The 18,065-nt window shown below is 37.5% G+C and overlaps 1 protein-coding gene across 1 annotated transcript; it reads right to left on the reverse strand.

Annotated features, from left to right (window-relative positions):
* Window positions 1-614: 614 nt before the first annotated feature.
* On the reverse strand, window positions 615-7,427 carry LOC138372042 (uncharacterized). Its single transcript, XM_069337156.1, has 5 exons — window positions 7,322-7,427; window positions 4,161-4,267; window positions 2,171-2,330; window positions 1,206-1,312; window positions 615-751 (listed from the first exon to the last, which is right to left on the reverse strand). Exons 2-5 carry the CDS (start codon window positions 4,203-4,205, stop codon window positions 635-637), a joined length of 429 nt encoding a protein of 142 aa, XP_069193257.1. The 5' UTR covers window positions 4,206-4,267; window positions 7,322-7,427; the 3' UTR covers window positions 615-634.
* Window positions 7,428-18,065: the final 10,638 nt, after the last annotated feature.

Consider the following 18,065-nt stretch of genomic DNA (forward strand, 5'->3'; position numbering starts at 1 on the left):
CACAAGGTCTCCTCTGAATACTTTTTATTTTCTTCTCCGAGGCTATGGGTCCCCACATTGGCACCAGAGGTCTTCCTCACAAACTTTTTATATAATATATATATATATAAATATTATATATATAAAGGTAAAACTAGCTAGTTATACGTAGATATATGATAACTAACCAACCCTACCAAACCTAACCTAATATATATATATATAAATATATATATATATGTATAAATATATATATATATATATATATAAATATATATATATATATAAATATATATATATATAAATATAAATATATATATAAATATATATATATATATAAATATATATATAAATATATATATATATATATAAATATATATATAAATATATATATATATATATATAAATATATATATAAATATATATATATATATATAAATATATATATAAATATATATATATATATATATAAATATATATATAAATATATATATAAATATATATATATATATATAGGTTATATATATATATATATATATATATATATATATATATATATATATATATATATATATATATATATATATATATATATATATATATATATTTTATTAATGATATATATACATATATACACACAGAAACAAAGATTCTTCTATATAGACATTAGAGAAGATTCAGCGGTATGCCATGCACCAGGCTCTCCGCTGTTTTCATTATTCGTCATATCCGACTCTGCTATGTGATGCACATGTATTCTTGCTTCACCACCCTGTAATGAAATATTGTTTGTTACTAATTGTTTTCAATAATACATTATTTTATTATATAATATTTAATTTATTAATTAAAAACCCTTTCCATATTATAGAAAAAAACTAAAACAAGAATCTATATAAAACTATAGAATAGAATAGACTAATAGAATAGAATATATATATCATATATATATTTATATAAATAAATATATATATATATAAATATATGTATATATATTTATATATATATATATATATTATTATATCCTGTATTATTCCAGCCCATTATTAGAGATAGTAGCCACCTCTTATTTTGGTTTTCTTTCATTATTAGTGCTCAGAAAATTAAATATATCTACATATTTAGTCAAAATCAATTACATTATTTGATCTTATTCATAGCATAAATGTTCACAAAGATTACTAAAAAGAGATTGAATTAGACTACAGCAAATTGGCAAACTTTACCTTGTATCTGTTTCCACCGTGTTTGTTTGGGGCGTTCTTCAACATATCAGCAATACTTGTCTCAACATCTCTTTCAGTTGCATTAGTGTGGGTGTTGATACAGGCTTCTGGAAAGTTATAAGAATTAATTAATATATATAATTATAATTCTTTTTGTCAGGAGACAAGAAGCCACAGAGTAATAACATTGTTGGCTTTTATTTAGGTGTTCCCCTGTTCTCCAGTCTTCCTCCGTCCCCTCGTCCCCTTTGTCCTCCCCAGCATTCTCCATTCCCCTGTCCCCTCGTCCTCCCCACCATTACCCTCTCCTCTGTTCCCTCGTCTTCCCCACCATCCCCCCTGTCGTCCTCCCCACCATTCTAAACTACCTCATCCCATGCATTCCATGATGGTCTGATGCTTCCATCTGAAAATTGGGAACATCAAAAGATCTGACTTTCCCAATTTTCTGATGGGAACATCAAATGATCTGATATTCCCATCACTGAAAAATAAAAACAGATAAAAAAAATGATATGAAAAAATAGAAAATAAAATATACTCATGAAATGAACAGAATGGTTAACAACGCAGCTCAATTGCAATGCAATGTCACAATAACATTTAAATATACTTTAAGATATAATCTAGAAGAAAATAAGGATATTGAAACGGTTCATGAACTCTATTTCAATAAAGGACACTATGGGGAACTTTGAAAAATAGTTATTGAGTATAATTAGACAGACTTGTTGCTAGGCAGAGGAGTAATGAGATATATGGCAAATTTTGCAAAATATACAATGAAGGTACACAAACATTCATACCCAAACAAAGCAAAATGCTAGGTAAGAACAAAGCATTTGGCCCGTAGGAGAAAGGAGATACCCACAAGACTAGAATACAAGTCATTAACAAGCATGCAAGTATAATACATAATACATGCAGACATATATATAATCCAAAAAAATGTCAAATTTACGTACTTATTATTACATTACAAATATCCAAGGTTTTGAAGACACGTTTCCTCTTGCGCCCAACGAGTGAATACTGAGACCAGACCCCATAGGTCCCTATCCTCTTCATCATTCGTCTCACTGTGTCTCCACAGCTTGCACCGCCCATTTGAGACAGCGTCTGGACCTGTTAAAATAATGCATAAGCTGTAAGGTAATAGAGAATAATATATATCTTTCAATCTCAACATTAGATTTTCTAATTTCCAACTGTATTAAATAAATAGCATTAAAATATTTTCCTTCTTAACTATTACAAAAATCAACGAATTTGAGTAACTTTTGCTTTTGTTTTATTTGTACCTTAAACATAACACTGAACAATCAATTATGTGCCACCCCACCTTCCTTCATCTGCAAAAAAACTAATCAAAAGACATATGTACAAGGCTAAAAAAATTCAGCAACACTTACCATACTCAGGCTAAAAGAATTAAGCAACACTTACCATACTCTTTTTATATTCACTGTTAACTTTTAGCTCATGTGACAGACTTTCCACCTGCTCAACAGTTTCAAGTGGGGATGGAAGAATGTCTTCCAGGATTGGTATATCTCCATGTGTTTTTGACATATGGGTTTCCGTCATTTTGACAATATTCAGGAATTTTGCAAAAATAATGGCATTTACTATTTTTAAAAGATTATTAGCAAATTTACAGAAATGGTGCATTCGGAAGACAAAACCGTGGTAGACATGGTTGGAACAAGTTAGGTGAGAGGGTGGTGGAGGCCAAAACCATAATCATAATCATCTGTATCAAACCTTATTACAGGTAAAACCAGTAGGCAGTCTACTGTATTTTATCAAACCGTTATTAGTATAATAGATCTCGTAATAATTTTGCAAAAATAATGGCATTTACTATTTTTAAAAGATTATTAGTAAATTTACAGAAATGGTGCATTCGGAAGACAAAACCGTGGTAGACATGGTTGGAACAAGTTAGGTGAGAGGGTGGTGGAGGCCAAAACCATAATCATAATCATCTGTATCAAACCTTATTACAGGTAAAACCAGTAGGCAGTCTACTGTATTTTATCAAACCGTTATTAGTATAATAGATCTCGTAATAATTTTGCAAAAATAATGGCATTTACTATTTTTAAAAGATTATTAGCAAATTTACAGAAATGGTGCATTCGGAAGACAAAACCGTGGTAGACATGGTTGGAACAAGTTAGGTGAGAGGGTGGTGGAGGCCAAAACCATAATCATAATCATCTGTATCAAACCTTATTACAGGTAAAACCAGTAGGCAGTCTACTGTATTTTATCAAACCGTTATTAGTATAATAGATCTCGTAATAATTTTGCAAAAATAATGGCATTTACTATTTTTAAAAGATTATTAGCAAATTTACAGAAATGGTGCATTCGGAAGACAAAACCGTGGTAGACATGGTTGGAACAAGTTAGGTGAGAGGGTGGTGGAGGCCAAAACCATAATCATAATCATCTGTATCAAACCTTATTACAGGTAAAACCAGTAGGCAGTCTACTGTATTTTATCAAACCGTTATTAGTATAATAGATCTCGTAATAATTTTGCAAAAATAATGGCATTTACTATTTTTAAAAGATTATTAGCAAATTTACAGAAATGGTGCATTCGGAAGACAAAACCAATTTTTCACTTTTGACAATTGAGCACCTGCTACATCCAGATTCTAGGGAGGAAAGGAAGGACGATCTTACTGGATCCCATAGCCTCTCCGAGGCACAAACCAGGCTTTTACATAACCCCCCCCCCTGCACCCGAGCTTTTTAAAATAGTAAATGCCATTATTTTTGCAAAATTATTACGAGATCTATTATACTAATAACAGTAAATAAATAATAAATAGTAAATAAATCAAAATCAGTTACATTATTTTATCTTATTCATAGCATAAATGTTCTCGAAGATTACTAAAAAGAAATTGAATTAGACTACAGCAAATTGGCAAACTTTACCTTGTATCTGTTTCCACCGAGTTTGTTTGGGGCGTTCTTCAACATATCAGCAATACTTGTCTCAACATCTCTTTCAGTTGCATTAGTGTGGGTGTTGATACAGGCTTCTGGAAATTTATAAGAATTAATTAATATATATAATTATAATTCACTTTGCTATTCCCCATTCCACAGTCCTCTCGTCCTTCCCACTTCCCTGTCACCACATCATCCCCACTATTCCCACTTCCCTGTCCCATCGTCCTCCTTACCATTTTCCCCTCCCCTGTCCTTCTTCCTCCCCCACCATCTCCCATTCACCTGTCCCTTTGTCCTCCCCAGCATTCCCCTGTCCCCACCATCCCCAACTCCCCAGTCCCCTCGTCCTCCCCACCATTACCCTCTCCTCTGTCCCCTCGTCTTCCCCACCATACCCCCCTCTCGTCCTCCCCACCATTCCAAACTACCTCATCCGATGCATTCTATAATGGTCTGATGCTTCCATCAGAAAATTGGGAACATCAAATGATCTGATATTCCCATCACTGAAAAATAAGAACAGCTAAAAAAATGAAATGAAAAAAATAAAAAAATAAACTATACTCATGAAATGAACAGTATGGTAAACAACACAGCTCAATTTCAATGCAATGTCACAGAAAATTATTAAATCGAAATGAAAATAAATTGAAATCTATGAAAATTCAAATTATCAATACAATCGGAAATATTGAAATAATATCGCAACATAATATAGTGTGGGTTGCTCTTACGTGCAACAGACGGTGCTGTTTTTCAAAAAAGGCATGGTTTTACCTGTCACAAGTGTGGCATCTATACTTATACTCACGAAATGAACGGTATGGTAAACAACATAGCTCAATTGCAATGCAATGTCACAATAACATTTAATAACAATAATAACAATAACATTTAAATATACTTTAAGATATAATCTAGAAGAAAATAAGAACATTGAAACGGTTCATGAACTCGATTTCAATAAAGGACACTATGGGGAACTTTGAAAAACAGTTAATGAGTATAATTAGACAGACTTGTTGCTAGGCAGAGGAGTAAATAATGAGATATATGGCAAATTTTGCAAAATATACAATGAAGGTACACAAACATTCATACCCAAACAAAGCAAAATGCTAGGTAAGAACAAAGCAGTTGGCCCGTAGGGGAAAGGAGATACCCACAAGACTGGAATACAAGTCATTAACAAGCACACAAGTACTACACTACACAACAACCGCACTACTACCAGAACTGGACGAATCACTACCAAAACAACACATTGCACATCACTACCAAAACAACACAACACAACACAAGCATTGGCAAAGAATTATAGACCAGTTGCACTAACATCCCACATAATAAAATTATTTGAGAGTGATCAGGAGTCAGATTACTAGTTTTATAGAGACCAATGACCTCCACAATCCAGGCCAACAAGGATTTAGAGCAGTTTCTATGATCGAGCCACTGAGATCTATAAAGAATTCTGATCAAGAAAGAGATCTAGGGGTGGTTTTAGATAGAAAACTATAACCTGAGGATCATATTAAGAACATTCTGCGAGGGGCCTATGCTACACTTTTTAACTTTAGAATTGCTTTTAAATACATAGGTCAAAAAGTTTTAAAAGTTTTAAAAGTTTTTTAAACCTCTCGTGTATCATGAGTGTGTTAAAGCATCAGATGGTGCATTCAGATGATGAATATTACCTAGTTCCTTCATCTGGGAAGAATGAACACATATTGGTGCATTCGGATGATAAAAACTAACTACTCTGGTTTAATTGATCAACAGACTGTATATCATATGCAGACTGTATGTGGATCTGCGGGCCACTCCAAACAACAGCCTGGTGGACCAAGCTCCACCAGGGCTAAAGCACAAAGTGATATAGATGTGATAGAGAAACTAGGTCAAATGGAGGAGTAGGTCTGTATATTAAACAGCACCTGACGTGCACAGAGCTACTAAACTCAATGTGGTGGTAGAGTGGTGGGGGGGGGGGAAACATTGCAGAAAAAAACAAAAATACAATTTGGTCAACAAAACAGCATTGTTTAAAATAGAAGACATGGGTTGTCATTTTGGGGGTAAGGTAGGTTACATTGAGTTAATTAGTTAGTACTTAGTTTTTATCTTAAACTGGTTGGGAGAGGTACAGTGTTGCTGTGCTGGTGAAAGAACACCTAAAGGTAAATTAAATAATGATTGCGAATCCACAAGAAGTTGACATAATATCGCTAGAGATCTGCAATCAGGATGATAAACTTTCCTTAAAGAATTTGACAAACACTTGCTGATAGGACATGAAGTAAATGAAATGTATGTCAAGTTTTGTGAAATATATGATAAAAGCACAACAAAATTTGTACCAAAGGAGAGATGCAGAACTAGGAAAAGGGGTTTGTTCAGCAGAAATTGCGAGAGGGCCTGAGACCCAAACACACACAAATGGAATCAATATATAGCAAGAGGCCAAACCCCCAAACATACAAGCGATGCAAAGATGCGAGAAACAGCAGCAGCATTAAGGAGAGGGACTTAAGGACCATAAATAAAGTGTGAAAATAAACTCTAGTAAATTTTTTTAACTACTCTCGACAGTGAAGAAAAACAAATATTCAGACGATTTGTGTTAGAATCATTAATCTTACACTTTCGGTCATATTCAACAACACAAATACATACACACACATTCCTGTTGCTGTAGCAAGTGAAGAATTACACACACAGATCACAATAACGTGATGCATCAAATGAACAAATCCACAAGGGCCGTGACGAGGATTCGAACCTGCGTCCGGGAGCATCCCAGACACTGCCTTAATCGACTGAGCTACAACAGGGTAAAAGGGTTGAAACCGAAGTTCTACTGAACTTACTGGATCCCATAGCCTCTCCGAGGCACAAACCAGGCTTTTACACAACCCCCCCCCCCCTGCACCCGAGCTATGTCAACAGGCCGTTCTCCCTCTTCGCCCTTCCGAATGCACCATATCAGTAAATTTTTTAATAATCTTTTAAAAATAGTAAATGCCACTATTTTTGCAAAATTATTACGAGATCTATTATTCTATAGAATAATGCATATAAATGCATATATGCATATAAATACAAAACATTAATACAAAACAAGTAAATGTAAATAATTTTACCTTGCACCTAGATCCACCAAGCCTGTATGGCGCGCGTTTCAGTACTTCGGAAATCTACAACTATCTTGAATCTCTAATCTGCAATGAAACAATACATATTATTGCACTTACCAAAACATGGATGAATGTAGAAATTACAGAACTATTAGCTGAATATCAAATAAATGGATTTAATCTATTTCACACAGATAGATATATTACACCGTGTATATTAGGTAATACCTAACATACACGCCTCCACACACACTACATTTGAAATGTAGTCTCAAAAAGACTACATTTCAACAGCAAAGATTACTCCATAAAAAAATAATTAAATTATTGACCAACATGAGAGAGGGTTAGCCAACATGAGGGTTGTGTTGATTGCCTGAAAATATTTAAATTGTGTAATGTATTGAATGGCATTTTTCAAGTTACAACATTTTTTAAATTACTGAACTAGGTTCTAGGCTTTGCTAGGCTTAATTCAATTATTACAGATAAGCCTAACCTAGCCTAGAACCCAGTGGGTTTTCTTCCTATTGGGGAGTGTTGTACATGCCTCGCCTCCACATACACACTAGCACAGCCAGGCCTCGCCTCCACATACACACTAGCACAGCCAGGCCTCGCCTCCACATACACCAGCACTGCCAGGCCTCGCCTCCACATACACACTAGCACAGCCAGGCCTCGCCTCCACATACACACTAGCACAGCCAGGCCTCGCCTCCACATACACCAGCACTGCCAGGCCTCGCCTCCACATACACCAGCACTGCCAGGCCTCGCCTCCACATACTCACCAGCACAGCCAGGCCTCGCCTCCACATACACCAGCACTGCCAGGCCTCGCCTCGCCTCCACATACACCAGCACTGCCAGGCCTCGCCTCCACATTTAAACCAACCAAGCCCACAAATACGTTAACATGGACCAGCATTACACCGTCTAACATACTCTGTCAGATGTAACAACTAAATTTGTGAATTCAAGACCAAATCTATTGTATAACACAGTGTTAGTACGAGAAAAACATTACTTACATTCGAAGCCGTGTTTTAAAATGGCGGCGGTCTTGTACTGACGCTCCAAACTGTGTGTTCGTTTGCGTATGATGAACGTGTGACAATTTACTACAACAATTATTTAATTATTCTTATTCTTTATTTTAATATTTTTAGGGTACATGAAATTTCAAACTTATTTGCACACAATAATATAATTGCATTGTCATAACCTTTATATATTACGGAAAATACGATGACATGAACGAAGTCAAAGTGAAGTTGAAGTCAACGTCATTCGCCGAACGTATTAGTAATTTTTTTTCTCCCAAACGATAGGGGTAACAAATCCACAGAGAATATAAATGTACAGTAAAGTCAATTTTATTCAGGAAAGTACATACATAGTTGATTTACAAACATAATGTTGGATTTATAGATAGAGCTAGTGCATACAATACCTAAAGCCACTATAGTAGGCCTATAGCATTTCAGGCAACCGGGCAGTATATATGGACCCCTTACTCAAATCTCTGAATATGTTAGATATTAAGTCCCTGCACATACTCTCATGTGTATTTTATATATATAAAACGCTGCACTGTAATGTCAATCCTGACCTTAAAAGCTTCCTAGAAGGTTGTAACAGATCCCATGTGCACCACACCAGAAACAAATACCTATTTGATATTCCAAGAGTACGACTTAGTCAAACTAGAAATGCTTTACAAATCAAGAGACCTCGAATGTGGAATGACCTTCCCAATTATGTTAAAAACTGTACCTCTCCCAACCAGTTTAAGATAAATAAAGATAAATTTATAAGTTAAGAAAAATTCCACAAATCAACAACCCTGTTATTGACCCTGTATTTACCCAAGTCTTTCCTAAATCTAAACTTATCCAATTTATACCCATTGTTTCGTGTTCTATCTAGTGTTGACAATTTTAATACCCTATTAATATCCCCTTTGTTATATCTATTCAGGAAATTGTGGTTGATCTCGAACCCATTGATAATGTGACGACTTATACAGAATTTTGTAACTATATCATCAAGATTGTAACCAGCTTAGCTAAATGTAGTGTGGGGTTCAGTCCCTAAGCCCATATATGTGCCTCTCTATCCATTTAGGTTACAGGGCAAAAGCATAAAAACAAAGGTAACTGCAGAAGGCCTATTGGCCCATACCAGGCAGCTCCTATCTATAACAGATAAACACTAAGTACTACCTAATTAACTCAATGTAACCTACCAACCTAACCCCCAAAATGTCAATCCATATCTTTTATTTTAAACAATGCTGTTTTGTTGACCAAATTGTATTTTTACTCTTTTTCTGTCATGTTTCTCCCACCCCTGTTTTTTCCCTTTTTTCTTATTTTTTCTCAACATAATTCATACTTTAATTATGCGGATCAGGACATCACCTGATCAAACACATCAAACATCGTTTGACCACCATCAAACACACACATTTCAGTGTGTGTTTGACGCTCACTGATATGTACCAGCGTTGTTTTATATATGGTGCTATTCTATCTTACGCTTTGTTGCTCTTTTTTACCTACGGGCTCATAGAACATTCTATTGCGAAAACATTGGCACAAAAATGAATGACGTACATACAATAATAATGTCAGGACAGTGATATAATTATAAACTTTCAAAGCACTGTATCGCCCATGTGTCGTCTTGTCACCAATACTGGGTAACAGTTCCGCCACTTCCCACACTCTTGCGGGTGGGCAGCGACCATTATTCTACGTTTATATTCATATCACCGTGTTGGGAATTTCATTGCGAGTACATTGATACCAAAATTAACGCTGTAGGACAAGTGTGGAAGTGATAACAATCCCAAGAGTAAAAACATTTTGTTGCTCTTGGGCACTCACGGCGAGTCATCTACGTAGGTATTTATTGGGTGCTGGTATTCATATAACTTTTGGTGACCGTTTTTGCTGATTTTCTTCTAGAGAATGTTATTGCGAACACGTTGGTACCAAAATGAAATACATAGCTCGAGAACTAAGGTCAGGAGAGCAAAAAGAGTATACACATTTTTGTTTTGACGCTTAATTAAGGTTATTGTGAGTACTCATCGCCTGCCTAGAAACTGGAACTAGTAATTCCATCTATCATACATATCATACAAGAGGAGCCACACATCTATGGATCACCCAATAAAATCAGCAGACTTCTAGATGTTACTACTGCTCGGCTTAGACTCGGTTACAAGTATCTCTGGGAATTCTCATTATCTGCTGATGTAGACCTGACCAAATGTAAACTGTGTCAACAAAATTATTCGCACACCCTCCGTCACTATGTGATGGAGTGCGAAAAGATACATGAATTTAGAGACAATTCTATAACCAATGTTCCAGCGATGTGTCAATATTTCATTCAAAATGATCTGCTACCAGAAATTTTAGCCAAATATCCCCAGTTTGCTAACTGTAGATAACAACTAAGTGATTGTAACCTATCCACCGCTGCCCACTGGATGGGGGACGGTGTGCAGGACAAACATATAAATTTTGATACTAGCTCTCCACATATGTCAGTTGCTTAATTTAGAACCTGTACTTGAGGTCGATCTCGAACCCATTGTTGATGTGATGACTTATATTGAATTTTGTAACTAGCTCATCAAGATTGTAACTTGCTTAGCTAAATGAATTGTGGGGTTCAGTCCCTGAGCCCATTATGTGCCTCTGTAACCCTTTCCACAACCGCCCACAAGATGGGTATGGGGTGCATAATGGGGTGGGGTGTCTTGGCCAAACGTGCCACATCAAAACCACAAGTTGACATTGAATGTGAATTAACAATGAGACAAGTAAGATTTATACTAATACATTTATACTAACTCTGTTGAGCGTTGACCATTTATACATCAAATCTGTTGATGTGAGCACTTTAGTTTAGTCTGCCGTTTAAAGAAAAAAAGAGCATATCAATGGTATATCACAGAAAACGAATTTATCATAAACTCATGTATTTGTCTTATCATATTGAACTGCATTCATATTTTTAATATATAACAATATGAATATACAAATTTCTGTAAATCCCCTACCTTGTTGGAATCTGTGGAAATGAATGAGCAAATGTGCTGGCTGAAGGCGCTGAAGGAAACCACATTGGTTTCATTTTGGATACAAATGTCCATGGAAATTCAAAATGGAAACTAATTATATAGTTGAACCTGCAGAGACGAGTTTAAGAATCTGTGTTGAGAGTGATGGACACAGCCTTCACAATTATACTTCAGAGAATGTAAACATCTAAGAGTCATTAGAAATATGTGTAGAATAATAAACCCTACATTGTTTGAGTTAGGGAAAACACCATTTGTGATATATAGATACTATAGCTGTTCCTAAAGATTCACCCTTTTTTGCACCAGCAAGATAACATATAAGATTTTAAGAGTTGACGAATGTTAATATTCTTGTTTGATAAACTGTGAACTTGAGACATAGTTAATAAGAACATATTAACACAACAAAATGTTTTCAGAATCCTTAACACCACTTTCCAACAACTTATATAATTTATATAAATTATTTTAGAGAATAATACATAAATTGGGGGGTGGTGGTGGTGGTATTTAAACATGATATAGTGTTTAGTGGAATGTATAAGGAGTCAAATTGTGTTAAAAAGAGCAATTTTTAGAAAATTTGGAAAAATACTTTTTTCTGTTCAAATTATAACTAAATGGATTATAAAGGTTTCACTCAGCCAATATATATCATTCACAATTTATTAATGAATTTTACAAAAAAACACCATAAATTTTATATTTAAACATGTAAAAACTATTTGTTTTACATTTGGAAGAAAATAATTGTAGAAAAACAATTTATAATTAAACCTTTGTGTTTGGATTTTTTGAGTAAAAGTTTCTCAAAGGCTTTCCTGCACCATTCTCAATGCAAATCATTCCCACACCTATGGCAAGAGATAGGCGAACGTTGTGTAGATGATTTGTGTTTGCTGGGTTTCCTCCTTCCTCCTCGCCCTCCTCCTTTCTCCTCGCCCTCCTCCTTCTACCTCGCCCTCTTTCCTCCTTCCTCCTCACCATACTCCTCCTTCGTCCTCGCCCTCCTCCTCCTTCCTACTTGCCCTCCTTTTTACCTCTCCTCCTTTCTCCTCGCCCTCCTCCTCCTTTCTCCTCGCCCTCCTCCTCCTCCTCCTTCCTCCTCGCCCTACTCCTCCTTCCTCCTCGTCCTACTCCTCCTTCCTCCTTGCCCTCCTCCTTACTCCTCGCCCTCCTCATCCTCCTTCCTCCTCGCCCTAATCCGCCTTCCTCCTCGGCCACCACCTCCTTCCTCCTCGCCCTCCTCCTCCTTCCTCCTCGCTCTCTTCCTCGAAGAGTCATTAGAAATATGTGTAGAATAATAAACCCTACATTGTTTGAGTTAGGGAAAACACCATTTGTCATATAGATACTGTTCTTAAAGATTCTTCCATTTTGCATCCGCAAGATAACATATAAGAGTTTAAGGGATGACGAATGTTAATATTCTTGTTTGATAAACTGTGCACTTGAGACATAGTTAATAAGAACACACCAATATATAAGACAACAAAACGTTTTCAGATTCTTTCACACCACTTTCCAGCAACATTTACAATTTATATAAATTATTTTAGGGAATAATACATGAATTTTATATTTAAACATGATATTAGTGTTTAGTGGAATGCATAAGAAGTCAAATTGTGTTAAAAAAAGCGATTTTTAGAAAAATTTGGAAAACTACTTTTTTTCAGATCATAGAATAACTAAATGTATTTTGAAGGTTTTATTCAGCCATTAAATATCATTCACAATTTATTAATGAATTTTAGAAAAAACACCATAAATTTTATATTTAAACATGTAAAAACTATTTGTAATACATTAGGAACAAAATAGTTGTAGAAAAACAATTTATTATTAAACCTATGTGTTTGGATTTTTGGATTAAAAGTTTCTCAAAGGCTCTCCTGCACCATTCTCAATGCAAGTCATTCCAACACCTATGGGAAGAGATAGATGAACGTTTTCTATACGATTTGTGTTTGCTGGGTCATGGATAACACTTCAGCGAGAGCATCTGCTGAGATGGTGATGGTGGGAGTTTTTGGGGGAGGAGTGGAGGATGCTGCAGTTTGTGCTGCCTGGGTCTTTGATAGAGCTGAAGTCTGTGTTGAATTCGACTTAGTGGCCGACCTTGTGGAATTTCCCTTTATGGTAGGGGAGGAAGTGAGACTTGCATCAGGGGCTATGATTGGGTCTAGGCCATTGGTTAGGTACAGCACGTTAAGTTTCCTGACGAATCGGTGGTTGTGTGGTTCGACAAGCCTCTCAGCTAGTTGTATAAGACCTGGCATAATGCCTGCACATGATGCAAGGACCTAAGAAGGTGCTGATTGGGCCTTGGGTCCCCAATGCGAAGGCTGGGTCGTCTGGTGGGAGTCACTATCGTTTGGGAAGACTGGAAAATCTTCTGGTTGGTTAATGGGAGCTGAGGTGCTGGTATTGCATCGGGGCTCTGGTGGTGGAGTTAGGAGGGTTGGCCTTCTTGGCTAAACCCTGGTGCTAGATATGTTCCTGTCTGCTGCTGCAGCGGTATGAAATAGCAGGGTGATCACTATTGCAGAGCAGGCATCGATAGGGGTTGTTACTTTGCAGATTGAGTAATAGTGGTCCAGGGCGCAGAGACTACAGTTTTGGAAGGGGTGGTGACACTTGCTGGTGGGGTGGGAGAGCTCGTAGCACTTGAAACACTGTTGAAGATCGTGATATCGTTTCTTTTTCACTTGGTGGGGTGAAGGTATCTTGATACTAAATCAGTAGAAACCTTGTGTAGCAGTCTGGATGGCTGCAGTTAAGGAGGTGAGAGATATCTTTATTATTGTCCTATCGGTGCTGCAAAACCTTAATGAGAATACCCCCAGGTTCGGGTTTTCGTCCTCGATATTGGAAATGATCTTACGTCCTGTTCGGTCAGCGATCCATCGGCTGGTTCTGACGATAAAAGCTGTTCTTTCCGCTAGGTACTGACGTCGGAAGTAAGTATCGATATGGTGCTCCTCGCAATTTTTTTTTTTTGTTCGCCTGGAGTTTTTCTAGGTTCTCTGCACATGAGAAGGGTGTGAAGCCGGCCACATCCTTTAGGATCTCCAGGATGTCGCTTTTTCCAAAAGCATGTCCGTCTAGAGGGGGGTGGGGGCGTAGCCCTAACTTTGTAAAGTTAGGGATGCCTTGTGTCCACTTCCTCTACGGGTCGCAGTGGCAATAGATGTTTTGTGGGAAGGTTTCAGGCTTCACATTTAGCTACTTTACTCCACCGGGCAATGTTCATTACATAAGGAGGCCCTTCGTCTACTCTCGAGTATACTCTTGAAGATAGTGAGGCTGACCTCCTTTGGTAACGTGCCTTGCCTAGAGAGAGAGACACACGGACGGACGGACGAACAGACCGACAGAGGGGGGGGGGAAGGAGGGAGGGAGAGAGAGGGGGAGGAAGAGGGAGAGAGAGAGAGAGAGAGAGAGAGAGAGAGAGAGAGAGAGAGAGAGAGAGAGAGAGAGAGAGAGAGAGAGAGAGAGAGAGAGAGAGAGAGAGAGAGAGAAAGAGAGAGGGGGAGGGATGGAAATTCGTCCCAACTACAACACTAGATGGGATGAATTCGTCATGAGAGCCTCCAGATCAGAGCAAACACACCTCTGATAATCATATATTGGAAGCACCTGGCCAACAGAAACTTAGTTTAACTACATACCATGAACACCACACTCCTCACCAACACAATACAGACACCACAACACAGACCACCTCTCTAACATCCCACAACTACCACCACCCACACCATTGTATACATGAACAACTGCATAGCCTGCCCGCCGAGCAGAGCTCCTTCCTCCCCACACACCTTAGTTGGTCGAGACTTTCCTCAATGCATGGGTGAACATGTTTGGTGAAGAATGTATACCATAATTCAACGCCTGCTGCTGTTTTAAGCCCTGGCACTATTTCCTCTGATCTACGGACTTTCCTCTCTGGCCTACTCTTCCCTCTGGCCCAATGGGTACTTTACCTGTACACTTGTATGTATGTATGTATGTGTCGGAAAATCCGACACCATTTAATATCATACAGACAGATAATATTGCTGTGTTGTATAAACAAGTTAACCCATAGAAAATGTAACTTGTAGTGGAATTTCCGTCTATAGAAAACGGGATATCATTACCACATATAAATTCACCACCTATTATGGTGGGAATTATTCTTAAATACATTAGTCTTTGGACTTTACCATCATAAAAACATCTCATATAAATTAACTTAATTATCAGAATTAAAATAGAGTAAATGTGACCCTTCTATCACTTCCTGTCATCTGGACAATGTAAGCCAGTAGTGTGAGTTGTGAGGGAGTGGTCAGCCATTGTTATTGTACTTAGACCAGAGGCACGGGAGCAATTCGGCTCCTGTTAATTTTACTTGGACGAAGTGTTATGGAAACCAAAGGTGTACCATCATCAACACGCTGTCAACAAATACAAGTTAAGTGTTCTGCCGAAACCCATTTATCTATCATTTGTGGCCATTAATGTCATTAGATAGGGTGCCGGTTAGATCACGAGATCGCCTCATACTAAAGGTAATTAAGCCTAGGTCTTTATGGTTCCTTGTACAGTGTTTACTCTGATATAGCTGTCATATATTAGGATTCTGGCTTCACAGCTAGCGCCCTTTTGACAGGTCAAGACGAGGAAGCATGTTTTGTGTGCCAGTTACTGGGTGATGGAAGCTACCTCAAAGAGGATAATTTGGTGTCTACATCCTGGTTATACCTGGTGGACTAAGGCCTGCTGTACAATTAGATAAGGAACCTCTTCAATATATGTAGTTTAATACTGTAGTTTGATTGGCTGCATATATATAAATTCAATATAAACCCCCCCTAATGTGTAGAGGATCAATTTGTGAGATTATGAGATTATTGCAGAAATACAGTCCACTTAACATCATACAAATTGCTATCGAAGTATATAAATTAATGTATATATAAATTCTATATAAATTCATATAAATTAAATAAATATAAATCTCACAGGTCGGTTCCCACAGTATGTATGTATGTATGTATGTATGTATGTATGTATGTATGTATGTATGTATGTATGTATGTATGTATGTATGTATGTATGTATGTATGTATGGATGAATGTATGTATGTATGTATTTATGCATCAAGCTTGAATGGTCCCCAAACCAGCATGCATCAGAAAACTTTTGACCCCTGAAGGATTCGAAACTGGTCAGCCAGGAACTCCATGCCCCTCGGCTTATCCAGTACTATAAGCACTCAGCCATCAACTGAGCAAATGTTTTGGGAGTTTTTTTGATACGTGTTTGCTTGGGGACAGATCCGTCGGTGTTAGTGGGAGGGGGTGTCGGAAATTTCCGACAACATTTACTAAATTCTAATATAATATGAAAAAAATAATATTATTGCTGATTTTGTATTGATTAACCCTTAAACTGCGCAACGCGCCTGCAGGATCACGTCTGGTTTGCGCAACGCGCCTGCAGGATCACGTCTGCTTTGCGCAACGCGCCTCCGGGTATTTGTATTTTTCAAGTTCCATTCAAAACTCCCGCGGCTACATGGGGTTCACATCAGCTTCCTCAGGGCTCTTGTAAACAGACGCCATCTTTAAAAAAAATCGTGGTTCACATTCCCGGGTGTGGGAGCCTCAGTAGTGTGTGAGCAACCAAGGCTGGCGCTCGCAGCATGAGCGCACAGCACTGCTGTTCAGCATGTGACCACAGCATCGCCTAATAATGTCAAAATATATATATAACTTGTATTATTTAGCTATGATAGTGTTATATTAGAGCCTGAGTGTGATAATGACTGGGTACAATGTTCAAATATCAGTGATTCAATGCTGTTCACGATGTTCACAGCGCTAGCCACAGCACCACAGCATTATTTCGTTCTTCTAGGAATCTTCAAATGATTTCTTAGGTTCCTTTTCAAAATAAACGTGTGGTCAATTATTCATTTACAGGAATTAGTGACCAGGATTGTGGTTATAATTAGCGTTGTGCGTAGTATTGTGGAAGGAGGAATTTTGATGAGGGAGGGAGGGAGGGCGAGAATTGAGGTAGCCTCATTGTGTGTGTGTGGCTGCTACTCTTGTTTTGCTCACCATACAAGCTTAGTGGTTCGCTATGGGCAACACATATGTACATGGGTATATATAGTGTGTGTATATAGTGTAAGAACAGCAACGAGAATGTTGAGAGGAGCTATTTTGGTGAGGGAGGTGACGTAATCGTAGCGTCGTCTGCTGTGTGATTTTTCATGCAGTGTATGGTGGCCACTGTACTGTTTGGACACAATACCGGCTTACTTGCATAGTTCTGGTAAATAAAACATGTAGATAGATATATAGAACATGTGTAATAAGAACTATAACAATATGGTGGGAGGAGCAATGTTGGCGAGTAAGATGTTGGAGTGAGGGAGACTGGCTGGGTGTGGCTGCTCTCACTCGAGGTGTTCTGAATGTGTTCATGGCCAAATGCTCCTATTGGCCCATACGAGGCAGCTGCTATTGGCCCATAGGAGGCAGCTGCTATTGGCCCATACGAGGCAGCTGCTATTGGCCCATTCGGGGCCATTCGAATGTATATAGTCTGTGACAGTGTATAGTGTGTAAATAGATTGTATATAT

This window comes from Procambarus clarkii, chromosome 4 (assembly GCF_040958095.1).
Source record: "Procambarus clarkii isolate CNS0578487 chromosome 4, FALCON_Pclarkii_2.0, whole genome shotgun sequence".
Taxonomy (NCBI): Eukaryota; Metazoa; Arthropoda; class Malacostraca; order Decapoda; family Cambaridae; genus Procambarus; species Procambarus clarkii.

Bases quoted from the DNA above. Each gene is read 5' to 3' on its own strand.
- LOC138372042 (XM_069337156.1), bottom strand. From the start codon at position 4,205: ATGTTGAAGAACGCCCCAAACAAACTCGGTGGAAACAGATACAAG. The intron at 1,313-2,170 runs GTACGTAAATTT...ATAACTTTCCAG, and splicing joins TATTTGTAATGTAATAATAA to AAGCCTGTATCAACACCCAC. The intron at 752-1,205 runs GTAAAGTTTGCC...ATTTCATTACAG, and splicing joins ACGGTGGAAACAGATACAAG to GGTGGTGAAGCAAGAATACA.